Raw genomic sequence first — 13,954 nt, forward strand, 5'->3', positions numbered from 1 at the left:
CCCCCCCCCCCCCCCCCCAAAAAAAAAAAAAAAAAAGAAAAACCACCACCAAAACAAAAAAAAAAACATGCATGTCATTATACTTACAGACTACTCAGGGTCTCCGTAATGAGGGAACAAGCAGCCGCCACTCGCATCGGCATTGCGGACCCCGACCCAACGGAATTTGGCTACGCCCACGACGACGACTTTTCAGACACCAGCTCGTCCTACTCGCCCCGTTATTACAGGTCATCCTCCGCCGCCGCCCTGGCCCGCACCTCCATGCTTCCCGAGCTGGAGGACTACTCGCACTACTACAACACCCGGAGGGCGACGGCTACCCCCACGTCCACCCGGAGGCGGTACGCCGGTGGTCCCGGGTCCATCTCCTCCACTTCGTCCAGACGATCCACCGTGTCGCGCCAGTCGCCGAGCCCCGTCCCAACCCCGGCGTCCCCGTCACGGAGAACCGGTATCCGGCAATCCGTTGGGCCGGGGCCCCTGGTGGGAATGTACACCGGTGCTCTGAGTCGGGTGTAAGTCGGATCCTCACGTATTCCGAAACATCCCGGCACAGTTGCATCGTTTTGTACAGTATGATATGATATATGACTTGACCCGGGAAAAAAGGGAAGCCCGGGCTAAGACGGGACGGACTGGGCTGGAGTGGTTTTGCCTCACGTTCGGAAAGCAGCGTTTGATAAAGGCAATATGCAGGTTGGGCGTTTGGATGGGAGACGGGTGTTTACTATAGATTGCGGGAAACGGCATTTTCTTGGCGTACTCAGATGCGCAAACGGAGTAGCGGTTATATGAGCATAGATAAAAGGAGACCTAGACAAGGGCAAGACCTGGGATGGTCAAGGCGCAAGCCTGGTGTGAGGTGGTGAAATCCCGCTGCACATGTCCGTTTGAGTAACACAGAAACTATTCGACTTTGAGAGCAACCTACGGCCCGCCTCGTCCAGGACTGCGTCGCAAACTTGGCCAACAAGCGACAAGCAGGTGCTAGATGGGTAAAGTCATCCAGGAATTGGGCACATCGGTATTTAAAAAGGCGGCGTCTAATTACGAGGAACCTGCTGACCATGGCTCGGACCGGCGGTGGGATGAGTAGACGAGGGAGACTTCGCGGTTATTTGTCGATCAGTCCAGAGCGTCTTGGCAGATCGACAGTCACAGCGCTGTCGCGGACCAAGCTCGGGAATGCCAAAAGCGGTCAATTGCCCATGCTCGTCTCGTATCCTTCTGCCTTGCGTCTCAATGGTGCCGGTGCCTGATTACGTAGGGAGAGACATTCATACTCCACTGCTGGACCGACACAAAACGAAGGAATTATACAAATATACAACGTATACCTAGCTAGGTAGCCCGTACAACACCACTTTTCCAACGGTTCGTCCGTGCCAACGTTCGTCCGTGCATCGAGCGTTGCAAGACTAATGAGCACGCATTTCCCAATTGGTTCTTCGAGACATGAATCCCGTCATGTTAGCGTGAAGAGGCGTCGGGCCGGGTTGCAACGGCCCGTGTTTGACGAAAGGGGAAGAAACCACGCCCATGCGCAATGCTGGAGAGCGCGGATGCTGACAAAAGGAGTTGGGAGCCCAGAAAGGACCGATCGATATTACTAGGGATAGTGAACGAGGGGCCCCAGAGTGTAAAAGGCGGAGGACGGAGATCGGCACACATACGTTCGGATCGATTGAAAGTCGGGAAACCATCGAAGGCCGCTCCGCTGTGTCCGAAGCCCGGCATCTCCGTCTTCTGTCCGACCATGTACTGTACGTATTATGAAGGCAACGGGAGGCACGGGAGTCACACAAAGCAAGAGGCAGTGTAATACAGCGCATGTACCAGTACCTACGAAAGATAGCGGTTTATTTTCGTGGTGCCGTGCCAGGCGTCCATGTGACTCTGCAATGGAGGAGTGGGGCCTTTTGGAATGTTGATACGCCTGAAATTTCAACGCGGACCAGTAGGGATGTACTGTTTCGACTTGGACGATCAGTAATTACATTCAAGCTGAATGGTATTTTAGTTGCAACGTATCTATGAAATTGAATTGTTGTTCTACTACGTTGATACATATGTATTCCTACCTAATCATGACTGGTTTGGTGTTTTTGTTCGTTGTAATTCAACTGTCGCGTGCGATTTGCATGACGGCGATGCATCTGTACCAGCTGTCTGTTTGACGGCGGAAGACAATCTCATTACCCTTGTTACGGCATTACCTACACCTATTCACAGTCACCGGTACCGCAAATTACGGTGGCTTGTTGCAGAATCTTCGAGAACATGGGCAGATATTGTCAATGCGTCCAGAAGAAGATTCTGATTCTCATCTGGTCCCTGTCTCTGGGAGCTATCTCTGGACGCTGTCGACCGTACGCTGTAGGCTAACCTGACTGACAGAGCTCCGTTGAATAAGCTTAACATGTCGACGGCACCTCTCAATCTACAAACGACGTACAACGTACAACGTACAACGTATGTGTGTACAGTAATTGATGGCCCAATGGCATGGTACCGATGATTGCTGCTCCCTCCCATTCCTATCCGTTCCCCTGCTGGTCCATTGGTCCGGTCCGCTTCCCAGCTCGCCGGGTTGATTTCGGCCTGGCTAGAAGCCCGCCAGTCAACGTCACAGGATGTACCCGCCTTGCCCCTAATGGACTGGCGTGGCCGTCCGGCAGCTGTGCCCCGACATTTTAAGTGGGTCCGGACGCGTTGAATTCCCTATGCGGGTATGCCATCCCGGCCTGTGGCCAAGTGAACAGGTTTGACGTCGTCATCCATAATTATGACTCCCATGGCAGCCTAGCCTAGCATTCGATTTCTGCAACACGATTTTTAACACCGAGCTGCCGCGGGGGTTGCAGTAGTTACCGTGGAGGGGCCATGACGCGAAGGAGGAACACTTTGCGCTCCTGTCACACTCGTGGGAATAATAAATCTGTTAACATCGGGTCAAGTCGGGCAGCGTTGAAGAGGTGCATACAGCTGATCGAGCTGAAAAGCCAAAACAGAAAAGAAAGCAACGATAGGTAGCTACGAAAAAGAAATGAAAAACAAAAGGCCAAAAAAGAAGACATAACAAAGAGCCTCGTCCATGTTTGTCTACTCGTTTGCTCGCACTCGATCTCGGCTATTGTGAAATGGGAAAAGCAAAAATCCTCGACTCAAAGGCACCGATTCACCTCGGGATTAGAAAAGAAAAGAAAATGGGTGGAGTAGTCTTACAAATTACAATCAGCTACTTTAAATGAGTGGAGTCTACTATGGAGAAAAAGGTACCGTGATGTATCATGTAAGTAGCAATGACTGGTAGGAAAGTTCCGGGTCCACCCATGGTGTTGGTCTGTCAGCTTCCCGGATCCACGCGAAAAATTTCCCCTGGGCCGGGAAGGAGCCACCAAGCCCACCGTGTACGACGAGTCGACGACTCATTCCTTGCCCCCCCCGGCATCGATCCGCATGTATGAGACTTTCTTCTTCAGACGGGAAGGTATGGCTCATTTCTGCTTGCCTCCCCCGAATATTTGCTGAGATTTGTTTTTCCTCTTCCCCTCCCTTCCCTCTTCATATCACGGACTTCTTCCACCTACCTTACATTTCATCTGCCCTCGTCGCCCTTTTCCCTTCTTCGCTCACTTTTCAACATCCACAAACATCATCTTCCTTTTTTTCGAGACCGCGCGTTTGTTTGACGGCTTCGGGGCTGTCAAATGAACCTGCATTCGCTAATATTTCCCCCGTTCCCCGTAAGTTCCACCCACTTTTCTCCGATTTTTGTCATGATCTCCCGGCGCCGTCGGGTCATTGGCGGCGAACGGCGAGAACGAACAACACCAACACCACGCTCCGGACCGTCTCTTTGTTACCGCTATTCCATGGACTGTCTATGGATGAACGACTTGAACGACCTCAAACTGACTCTCCCTTAGCCCCCTTCTCCCTCACTCGCCTAAATGCCCACCATCTTCTCAAACCTCCACCAGACACTCTTCCGACAAGGAATTGCAAAGTCTCTAGGTCACGGTTACGCACAGTCTCTCGTCGCTGTTACCCATCCACATAACCTCAACGCCCAGAATAGACCCTCCTTCGCCCGCCGTCACTCTACCCGCCTCAATCGTTTCCAATCCCTCCAACAGTTCCAGTCTGCCTTCAGCACCGACAAGACCGGCACCAACCTCTCTCTCGACCTCCGCACCGAGAGAAACCTTGCCAAGCATGGAGGGCTAGATGCCTACTTTGAGCACCTGCAGAGGAAGCAGGCTGCTGGCGAGGATGTCGAGAAGGAATGGTCCCAGTTCGAGTTTCAGCGCCAGATCGAGTGGAAGCCCACCCCGGCCTCCATCCTGGCTGCCGACCCCGAAGCCCACCATGAGCTTCCGTCCGAGAACAACGCTGTCGCACAGGATGGGAGGGCGTCGCCGACCCCTTCGGCTCTACCCATAGATGCCCAGGCCGCTCTGGCCCACATCGATGCCGCTCTCGAGAAGGAACTCGAGGCGAGGAGTTGCCAGGAAGCCTTGGAAGAGGCCCTCGAAGAGTCCCTTCGCTCTGGCACCCCGATCGATCCCGTCGTCCTCTCCCGGACCCTGACCCCCGTGGTTGAACGCTCTCGTAGCCCAGCCAGCGGAGCACGCTCCGTCACCCCGGAGGCCCTCGCGCGGCAGTCGGAGACCTACGCTGACCATCTCCTCAAATTGGCCGGGAATGGCCGCTGGTCCGAGATTGCCGCCGTTTTCGAGGCCATGCTGGTCGCCGGCGTCCGGCCTGCTGCCGGCGCCTACAACGCCCTGCTCATGGCGCGGATCCAGCTGTGCACCGACAGGAACGAGGTGGTCTCCAATATCCGTGACGTCTACACCCACATGCTCCGCCAGAAGGTCAGCCCCGACACCGACACCTACAACATCCTGGTCGGTTTGCTCGCCTCGCGCTCTCTCGAGGTTGCCTCGCTCAAGAGGGACCTCGAGGATAAGCGGGTCAGGTTTGGTGGCATGGACGAGCCGGGCAAGTTCATGCTCGCTTCCCACGAGTACGACTATGCCATCCTGTCCGAAGATGATCCCCTCGACTGGGCCATGAAGATCTTTGAGAACTCGGTGTCTTCCTACCGCGCCGCCTACACCGCCGAGTCGTACACCCAGCTGATCACCGCCTGTGCCCGCGCTGGCCGTCCCTCCGACATGCTGCGCCTGTACGAGCACATGGAGCTCAACCGGGTGACTCCCTACGCCACCATCTTCCCCGCCATGATCACCTCCTTCGCCGCCTCGGGTGATCTCATCAGCGCCGTCGAGTGCTACGAGGAATACCGCTCCCTCGCTATCGCCCATGACCATGGCGAGGAGGCTCTCCTCGACCGCCTGGATTCGGAGGTCTATGCCGCTGTCATCGGCGCCTACGTCATCTGCGACAAGGTCGAGGGCGCCATGAAGTTTTATGAGAAGATCATCCATGAGTATGGCGCTCGTGCCGCCGACATCAAGGATGCCCTCATCAGCGCCGGCTTCGTCAAGGCTTTCGTCGACCGGGGCATCTTCCAAGACGCCCTGCAGTGGGCCCAGATCATCGAGGGCGCCAGCGCCGCCAGGGTCACCGCCATGAACAATGTCGCCACTGGCGCCGCCGACCACGGCGACAAGCTCACTGCCATCGCCGCTTTTGCCAACGTGCCCACCGAAGCGTCCCAGGTCGCCACGTCGGCCATGGCTTTGATGGCCCTGAGTGTCCGGGAGGGCGACGTGGCGTCGGCTGCGAGGTACTGGCACGTCCTCGCCAGCCCCGACATGCAGGTCACCCCCGCTTTCATCGAGCCCACCGCCATGTTTGCCGTCGCCATGATCGGTTCCGGCCAGGTTGCCGAGGGTTTGGCGCAGTCGGAGGCCATGTTCCAGCGGATCCGCGCCGCGAACCCCGATAGCGGTGACTGGATCGAGGAGGGCGTCGAGTTCATCAACCGATACATGGCCCTCAGGAACATTGTCGATCCGCGGGAGATGCCCTCGCAGGTGTCCAGCGCACCGCACACCTCCTTCGCCAACTCGCCGTACCTGTCGTCCGCCACGGTTTCCAGCTTCGACGACAGCTTCGACCCGTATGCCCACAACACCGACTTCAAGGGGTCATCCATGATCTCGGACGAGCTGGAGGGCAGCCATGGTCGCAAGGGGCCCCGCCTGAACGAGGCCCTGACGCGGTTCCGGAACATGCGCCGCATTGGCCGCCATCCCCGCTATATCACCTACGCCAAGCTCATCTCGGCGGCCGCCCGGGAGAACAGGATGGAGCTGTGCCATGAGATTCTGGCCATGGCTCGCACCGATGTTCCCCTGCTGCCCCAGTACCCCATGGTCCGTTACGGTTGGACCTCGATCCTCGACGCCATGGTCGGCGCCTGCCTGACTACCGGTGACCGCCACATGGCCGAGCAGTTCCACCAGGAGCTACTCGCCATGGGCTCGGCTCCTTCGGCCAACACCTTTGGTCTGTACATCACCACCCTCAAGGAGTCCACCAAGACCTTTGACGAGGCCTCCGAGGCGGCCAAGATTTTCCACCGCGCCAAGGCCGAAGGTGTTGAGCCCAGCTCGTTCCTGTACAACGCCCTTATCGGCAAGCTAGGAAAGGCCCGCCGCATCGACGACTGCCTCTTCTACTTTGCCGAGATGCGCGCCCTGGACATTAAGCCCACGTCGGTGACGTACGGGACCATCGTCAACGCTCTCTGCCGTGTCAGCGATGAGAAGTTTGCCGAGCAGCTCTTTGACGAGATGGAGGCCATGCCCAACTACAAGGCCCGGCCGGCTCCCTACAACAGCATGATGCAGTTCTTCCTGACCACCAAGCGCGACAAGAGCAAGGTGCTGGACTACTACGGCCGCATGAAGGCCCGGGGCATCTCGCCCACCGCCCACACCTACAAGCTCCTCGTCGACACCCACGCCACCCTGGAGCCCGTCGACCTCGCGGCGGCCGAGTCGGTGCTGGAGTCGATTCGGGCCTCGGGACAGAAGCCCGAGCCTGTCCACTACGCGTCGCTGATCCATGCGCGGGGCTGCGTGCTCCACGACTTGGATGGTGCCCGCAAGGTGTTCGACTCGGTCATGCGGGACCGCGCGGTGCCGGCTCATTCCAGCCTGTTCCAGGCGCTGTTCGAGGCCATGGTCGCGAACCACCGCGTGGCCGAGACGGAGCCGGTGCTGGGCCTGATGCGCCGCCGCGGCATTGAGCTGACCCCGTACATCGCCAACACGCTCATCCACGGCTGGGCGGCCGAGAAGAACATTGACCGAGCCTATGCCATCTACAATGCCGTCGGACTCCAGAAGCGCGAGCCGAGCACCTACGAGGCCATGACGCGTGCCTTCCTCGCCACGGGAGAGCGCGAGAAGGCCAAGGGCATCGTGGGCGAGATGCTGTCCCGGGGCTATCCCAGCGCCGTTGTGAACAAGGTCCTTGAGCTCTTGGGAGGTGGTGGCGGAGAGGAGGCCATTGCTGTGGCTTAATCTACCCAATGCTCTTGGTCTGATATTGTCCTGGCGAGTTCTGAGTCTGGCAAAGCCTCCAGCACAATTTCTAGCCGAGGCATTCCCTTTTCCTTTGTCCAGCCCTCGTCGGCCTTATTTGATACCCCCTTGTGTAGAGAGTTTCAGCGAGACGGATAAACGGTGTGGCGAGATTTGGGGTGTCTCTTTTGGCACGATGGGTGGTGCGCTTGATTTTAATTGTCTTCCTTTTTTTTTTTTTTTTCCCTCTTTTCCTTGTGTCTCATATATTGTTGGTTCTATATATCCTGGGTCGGCTCGGCGTTTGCGGGAAACAAAAACAAAACCTAAAGAAAATGGTCCTTGGGGTGGGTGGAAAAGTCGAACCGGAAGGGATCGACAAGCGAATCTGATAGACACATCCCCACTACGCATTGGCGAGGGGCCTCGGAAGTTGGGCGCGAAGCATATAGAGGATCAAATCAGTTCGAGTCTGGGTGGACTGGAGAACAGAAGGACAGGCAAAGGAAAAGAAAGAACGGAAAAGGAAACGAAAGAAACGGGACCATGGGAGGAGCCGTTTCACCTAGACATGACAAGGCTGGTACTTGATCCTATTGCTTGTACTATACTGACGAGACCTGTCAATTAATTATCAAATGTTATATTTCGAGTTGCATGGTGTCTTTCGTGATGTGTTCGGTGAAGGAGTCGGTGAGCGATGTCGGTGATGATGTTGGCTTATGTCAGCCTGACCTTACGAAGTACAACACACTGTATATACGCACTGTAAGAAATTACCCCGCCATGCCCCTCCATTGTTTTGACCTGACCGTTGTTGGATTCCAAGCAATTCCTCAGTAGTCAACCTCAACACCCTTCTCCGGGCTACTCTCTCATCATGCCATCCCACTCCGTCCGTCCAACAACGGCCGTCTCGGCACCGGGAAAAGTGCTCCTCGCAGGGGGCTACCTGGTGCTGGACCGTGGCTACACGGGTCTCGTGTTCGGTTTGAGCGCGCGAATCAACGTCATTGCGGCCCCTATCACTACGGAACCGGGCGTCCAGCTGGCTGAGATGGTGGTGGAGAGCCCGCAGTTTATCGACGCGACGTGGCGCTACGGCTTCCACTTGGCTGGGAAGGAGGGCGGCATAGCGGTGACGCAGCTACACGTGTACGTTCTCTCCCTGGCATGATATCTCACGACACAAACCCCTGGGCATGATCAGCTGTCTGACACCCGCCAGTGGCTCCAAGATGTCACCCAACCCCTTCGTAGAGACAACCCTGACATACACCCTCACCTACATCAACCACATCGTGAGCCGCGACGACCCGAGCCACAGCCTTGCCCCGGCTCGGCTAACCATCCTCGCCGACAACGACTACTACTCCCTACCTTCCAGCAACGCCACATCCGAACCCACCCCAGGTCGTTTCGCCCGCTACCCGCACACCCTCTCCGAAGCCCACAAAACGGGCCTCGGATCGTCCGCCGCCCTCGTCACGTCCCTCACCGCCGCCCTCCTCTCGCACTACCTCCCCACCTCCCTCTTCAACCCCGCCAGCGAAACGGGGCGGCAGACGCTCCACAATCTCGCGCAGTCGGCCCACTGTGCCGCGCAGGGAAAAGTCGGCTCCGGGTTCGACGTCGCGGCCGCGGTATTCGGGTCGTGTCGCTACCGGCGCTTTTCCCCCTCGCTGTTCTCCAACCTTCCGTCGCCCGGGACGGCGGGGTTCGCGGCCGCGCTGGTGGAGCGGGTGGATGACCACGCGCGGTGGGACACGGAGGTGAGGAAGGACGGCGCGGTGATGCCTGACGGGGTGGTGCTACGCATGTGCGACGTGGACTGCGGGAGCCAGACGGTCGGGATGGTGAAGAAGGTGCTTGCGTGGCGGGGCCAGGACGCGGAGGGGAGCAAGACGCTGTGGGACTCGCTGCAGGAGAGGAACGAGGCGCTGGCGGACGTGCTGGGCCGGGGGGAAACGGGGGAGGTGGCGGGGGCGTTGGCGCGGGTGCGCGAGCTTGTGAGGGAGATGGGGCGGGCGAGTGGGGTTCCCATTGAGCCGGAGAGCCAGGGCGAGCTGCTGGACGCGTTGGGTGGGGTGGAGGGTGTTTATGGCGGCGTGGTGCCCGGGGCGGGGGGATATGATGCGCTGGCTCTGGTCATGAGGGACGACGAGGAGACGGAGAAGCGGGTGGAGGGGTTCCTGGAGGAGTGGAGCCGTAAGAGGGACGCCAGGGTGAGGCTTCTTGGGGTGAAGGGCGAGATGGAGGGTGTGAGGGCAGAGGGGTTGGATGCCTATGCCGGGTGGTTGCCTTAGAAGCTGTTATACACGTGAGCGAGAGGTGCCGATAGAGGGCATGAATACAGGTTTGGTGGTTTGTGAATCGCCGTCAGCCAGCCATAATCTGTTCTCGAGTGAGGGTGACTTACATTCTTCATTGGTATATCCAACCTTCCGTCGACATAGGACGCTCGGTGAATCCCCGGTGAACACACGGTAACGTTAGATACTCGGTGTAGGTCGGTGGACTCGACGCACAGTACCCAGTACACAGTACGTCCACACACAGTGTTCCCTTGGTATCGCGATAAGATAAGCACGTCCTGGATTTTTTCTTCCTCCAATTCGAACTCACGGCAGTGAGACTTGAGACCAGACTCACCAGTCCACGACTCTTCCACATCCTCTCACAATGGCCGACGATGGCATGATTCTGAATTTCTCACTTGGGGATGCTCCTCTCAAGCCCCAAGTGAGGAAGATTCAAGGCGGAAAGTGGCGGGATCGACTAAAAGCGCAGCGTAGTGCCAAAAGAGGCATCGAGTCGACCTCGTCGGCGTCTCCGTCGTCGTCGCTCAACGCAAAACCAACGTCTTATACGCCGCGTCCCGCTGGCCAACAGAATACCGAGGGCCGGTCGGAACCACAGGAGAGGCCGGCCAAGAGATTACGTGCTGAGCCTCCCCAACCATCGGCCTACCAAACTGGCAAACTGCCCCCAGGCAGCATCGTCATCGGGAAACGCCAAGGAATCTCCCTCTCGGAACAATCCCACCAGCAGCCATCTCCACACCCTCGTCCCTCGGGTCCATCTGGTAACGTCACCTCGAGACTCTTCACGTCGAATCCGACCGCCCGCACCGTCTTCGACGACGAACCGAAGACCGAGGAGGAGCCAGCCGAGCCGTCCAATGCCCCCCTCTCCGAAGAGGCCGCCAGTTTCCATGCCCTCGGCATCTCGCGGCGTCTGGCCCAGACGCTTTCGGGCAAGGTTCAGCTCAAAGCCCCAACGGCGATCCAGGCCAAGGTCATCCCGCAACTCATCTCCGACGACAGCGACGCCTTTGTGCAAGCGCAGACGGGTTCGGGCAAGACGCTGGCGTACCTGCTTCCTGTCCTGCAGCGCATCCTCTCGGTGGAGGGCCAGCTCCGCCGCGACTCCGGGCTCTTCGCCATCGTCATGGCGCCCACGCGAGAGCTCTGTCGGCAGATCGACGTGGTGTTGGCCAAGCTGTTGCCTCCGTGGCTCGTGAGCACCACGGTCATCGGCGGCGAGAGCAAGCACTCGGAGAAGAGCCGGATACGAAAGGGCGTCAACATCCTCATCGCGACGCCGGGCCGGCTGACGGACCACCTCGAACACACCAAGGCGCTCGACGTCGGGACGGTGCGGTGGCTGGTCCTGGACGAGGGCGACAGGCTCATGGAGATGGGGTTCGAGGAGGACTTGCGGGAAATCGTGGCCAAGATTCGCGAGAAGCCGCTCGATGGCAAGACGAAGAATGGCGTCTCCTTGAAGGGCCTGCCGACGCGCCGCGTCACGGTCCTCTGCTCGGCGACGATGAAGATGGACGTGCAGAAGCTGGGGGAAATCAGTCTCAAGGACGCCGTGCACATTTCCACGTCGGAAGACGATGGGAAGGACGAGGCCAAGGGCAAGGGCGAGGGCGAGGTCGGAGGCGAGGGTGATCGACAGGTCGTCTTCTCGGCGCCCGCGCAGCTGAAGCAGTCGTTCTACATCGTCCCTGCCAAGCTGCGCCTGGTGACTCTGATATCCCTCTTGAAAGCGACTTTTCTGCGTCGCGGTTCCGTCATGAAAGCCATCGTCTTCATATCGTGTGCTGATTCGGTCGACTTTCACTTTGATCTGCTCAAACAACCAGCATCATCCAACGCCGAAAACGCCACTAAACCCTCAAAAACACCCGACTCTTCCTCCTCCTCGACATCCCTCACCGCCAACACCGTCGCCCCCGCCGCCTACCTCGGCTCGCCGGCCAACCCCAACATCGTCCTCCACAAACTGCACGGGTCCCTCCCGCAGCCCGTCCGCACCGCCACCCTCGGCGCCTATTCCAAATGCGAAGACCCCTGCGTCCTGATCACCACGGATATATCGTCGCGAGGCCTCGACGTCCCCTCGGTCGAGCTCGTCATCGAATACGACCCGGCCTTCAGCTCCGACGACCACCTCCACCGGATAGGCCGTACCGCACGAGCCGGGCGACCCGGCAAAGCCGTCCTCTTCCTCCAACCGGGCTGCGAAGAAGGCTACGTCGACCACCTCGCGGCGCACGCGGGGTCCTCGTCGTCGACGCCGCCGAAAGCGGAATCGTACGAGGGCGTCCTGCACAGCGGGCTCTCGCAGCACATGCCGTTCCCCGTCGACACGGACGCGAAACCCGTGGCCGAGGACAGCCGGTCGTTCTCGCAGCGGGCCGAGGCGCTGCAGCTGCACCTGGAGCAGCGGCTCCTCTCGCCCGGCGGGAAGGGCCTGCTCGAGGCCGCGCGCAAGGCGTTCCGGTCGCACGTGCGCGCGTACGCGACGCACACCAAGGCCGAGAGGAAGTATTTCGACATCCAGGAGCTGCATCTCGGCCACACGGCCAAGAGCTACGCGCTGCGCGAGGCGCCGACGGGGGTGGGCCGGGGTGGCGCCAAGGAGGGGAAGAAGGCGGCACTCAAGGAGGCGGCGAGGAAGAAGCGGAAGCATGGTGGGAAGGCCAGGGATGAGGAGGAGGGCGGGGACGATGGGGTCGGGGCGGCGGACGAGGATGAGGAGGCCAGGGAGAGGGAGAGGAAGATGAGGATGAAGATGAAGTCGGTTATGGATGCAGCTGGGGAGTTTAACATTGGGTAGGGCGTTGTCCGTTGTCTGTGCGAGATTTACCGCGGAACGGAGCCATTCCGGAGATGATGATGACCTTCTGTGGTCGCCCTTTGTCCTGTTGAATTCAGATTTATAGGCGGTTCTCTTGCCATGGAATTAACATGGTAGTTATCATTTCAATTCAGCGTCTGCATCATTTATGAAAACAGTTGGTCTAGTCCACAACCTCCCTGGCCACACGACTCCAGCAGCCATCCGTCACTTATTCCCCTGAAAGTTCATACTATACCCTCCCGTCTTCTCGTCCTTGACCATCTGAAAGTTGTCCGTGCTCAGTCCAAAAGGCTTCAGGATCCCGTTCCCCAGCTAAACCAACATTAGCGGTGACAGTCTAAAAGAAAGAAATCACGGCTAGCAACCAAGACAACTCACATCCTTGAGCTTGCTCCACATCTCCGCCGTCTCCGCCTCCTGCGCCGCCTTGGTGCGCGCCGGCAGCGTCCTGAGCTGCGTCTTCACCACCTTCATATCGGCGGCGCTCAGGTTCGGCATCTGCTCGAGCAGCTTGTAGTCCTCCTCGGCACCGGCCAGGTTCGCCCAGCCGCCTTCCTCGCTACGCGCGCGTGCCCTGCGCATGAGGGCCTTGGCTCGGATTCGGCGTACGTCCTCTCGGCGCTTCCGCCTCGCGGCCTCTGCGGGATCCCCGTCCGTCTCGGGCGGTGCGGTGGCCGCCTTGCCTGCTCCGGCGGAGATGATCTCCTCTTCGACCTCTTCTTCCTCCTTGGCTTTCGCTTGGGCGGCCTCGTCGGCCCGGAGCGCCTCTTCCTTCTCCAGGCGGTCCAGCCCGTCGAGGGCCGAGGTGGCGGCCGAGATGGCGTCTTTCCACTGGGAGAGTTTCAGGTGGCAGGCGGCCATGTTGGAGCGGAGGACGGCGAGTTCGTAGTCGAGGTAGTTGGGACAGACGGTGACGGCGTCGTCGTATTTGGATATCGCCTGTTCGTACTGCGAGGAGGCGAAGAGGGAGTTGGCTTCGGTCTTGCTGGCGTTGGACTCGGCCACGAGGTTCTGAGTAGGTCAGCCGACTGAATTGAGAGTCTCAGAGGTGGAGGAGCATGAGGGTGCAGTGAAGATGTCTTATAGGAATGGACGTGATTACGGGTCAAACTTGACGAATATTTCACGTACCGCTTCCTCTTCTGGAGAGAATCTGATCTGAGCTTCTTCCGGTTCGGCATCTTGCTCCTTCTCGAGAGAGCTGGGTCTCTTTTCTTTGGATTTGGAAGTCATTTTTGCCCAAAGTAATTACTCCTGAGCTTGTGATGCCAGTGAGGTTGCAAGCAAGAGGA

The 13,954-nt window shown here is 58.6% G+C and overlaps 6 protein-coding genes across 6 annotated transcripts in view; 4 read left to right on the forward strand and 2 right to left on the reverse strand.

Moving 5' to 3' along the window:
• ACRALDRAFT_2024938 (uncharacterized protein) overlaps positions 1-522 on the forward strand; it is a gene marked incomplete at both ends in the record, with an annotated part of 901 nt that extends 379 nt beyond the window's left edge. Inside the window, one exon of the mRNA XM_071020273.1 lies at positions 99-522. Coding sequence (XP_070880099.1) covers positions 99-522 — 424 coding nt within the window. The remainder of the gene's footprint in view (positions 1-98) is intronic.
• An 851-nt stretch (positions 523-1,373) lies between these two features.
• Positions 1,374-1,903, reverse strand: ACRALDRAFT_1059238 (uncharacterized protein). The gene has a single exon (XM_071015996.1). It carries the CDS (start codon positions 1,738-1,740, stop codon positions 1,474-1,476), a length of 267 nt encoding a protein of 88 aa, XP_070880100.1. The 5' UTR covers positions 1,741-1,903; the 3' UTR covers positions 1,374-1,473.
• A 1,656-nt stretch (positions 1,904-3,559) lies between these two features.
• Positions 3,560-8,171, forward strand: ACRALDRAFT_1045771 (uncharacterized protein). The gene is made up of 2 exons (XM_071015408.1): positions 3,560-3,749; positions 3,933-8,171. The coding sequence occupies exon 2, from the start codon at positions 3,957-3,959 to the stop codon at positions 7,506-7,508; it is 3,552 nt and encodes a 1,183-aa protein (XP_070880101.1). The 5' UTR covers positions 3,560-3,749; positions 3,933-3,956; the 3' UTR covers positions 7,509-8,171.
• A 171-nt stretch (positions 8,172-8,342) lies between these two features.
• On the forward strand, positions 8,343-9,897 carry ACRALDRAFT_1037974 (uncharacterized protein). Its single transcript, XM_071015077.1, has 2 exons — positions 8,343-8,663; positions 8,737-9,897. Exons 1-2 carry the CDS (start codon positions 8,389-8,391, stop codon positions 9,812-9,814), a joined length of 1,353 nt encoding a protein of 450 aa, XP_070880102.1. The 5' UTR covers positions 8,343-8,388; the 3' UTR covers positions 9,815-9,897.
• Positions 9,898-10,190: 293 nt separating this feature from the next.
• Positions 10,191-12,638, forward strand: ACRALDRAFT_1045766 (uncharacterized protein; the record flags this gene model as incomplete). The annotated part of the gene is made up of 2 exons (XM_071015407.1): positions 10,191-10,369; positions 10,505-12,638. 2 exons carry the CDS (start codon positions 10,191-10,193, stop codon positions 12,636-12,638), a joined length of 2,313 nt encoding a protein of 770 aa, XP_070880103.1.
• A 228-nt stretch (positions 12,639-12,866) lies between these two features.
• Positions 12,867-13,895, reverse strand: ACRALDRAFT_2039583 (uncharacterized protein; the record flags this gene model as incomplete). The annotated part of the gene is made up of 3 exons (XM_071020970.1): positions 12,867-12,974; positions 13,041-13,673; positions 13,794-13,895. 3 exons carry the CDS (start codon positions 13,893-13,895, stop codon positions 12,867-12,869), a joined length of 843 nt encoding a protein of 280 aa, XP_070880104.1.
• Positions 13,896-13,954: the final 59 nt, after the last annotated feature.

The sequence above is a fragment of the Sodiomyces alcalophilus genome (genome assembly GCF_042370955.1).
Source record: "Sodiomyces alcalophilus JCM 7366 unplaced genomic scaffold ACRALscaffold_1, whole genome shotgun sequence".
NCBI lineage: Eukaryota > Fungi > Ascomycota > Sordariomycetes > Glomerellales > Plectosphaerellaceae > Sodiomyces > Sodiomyces alcalophilus.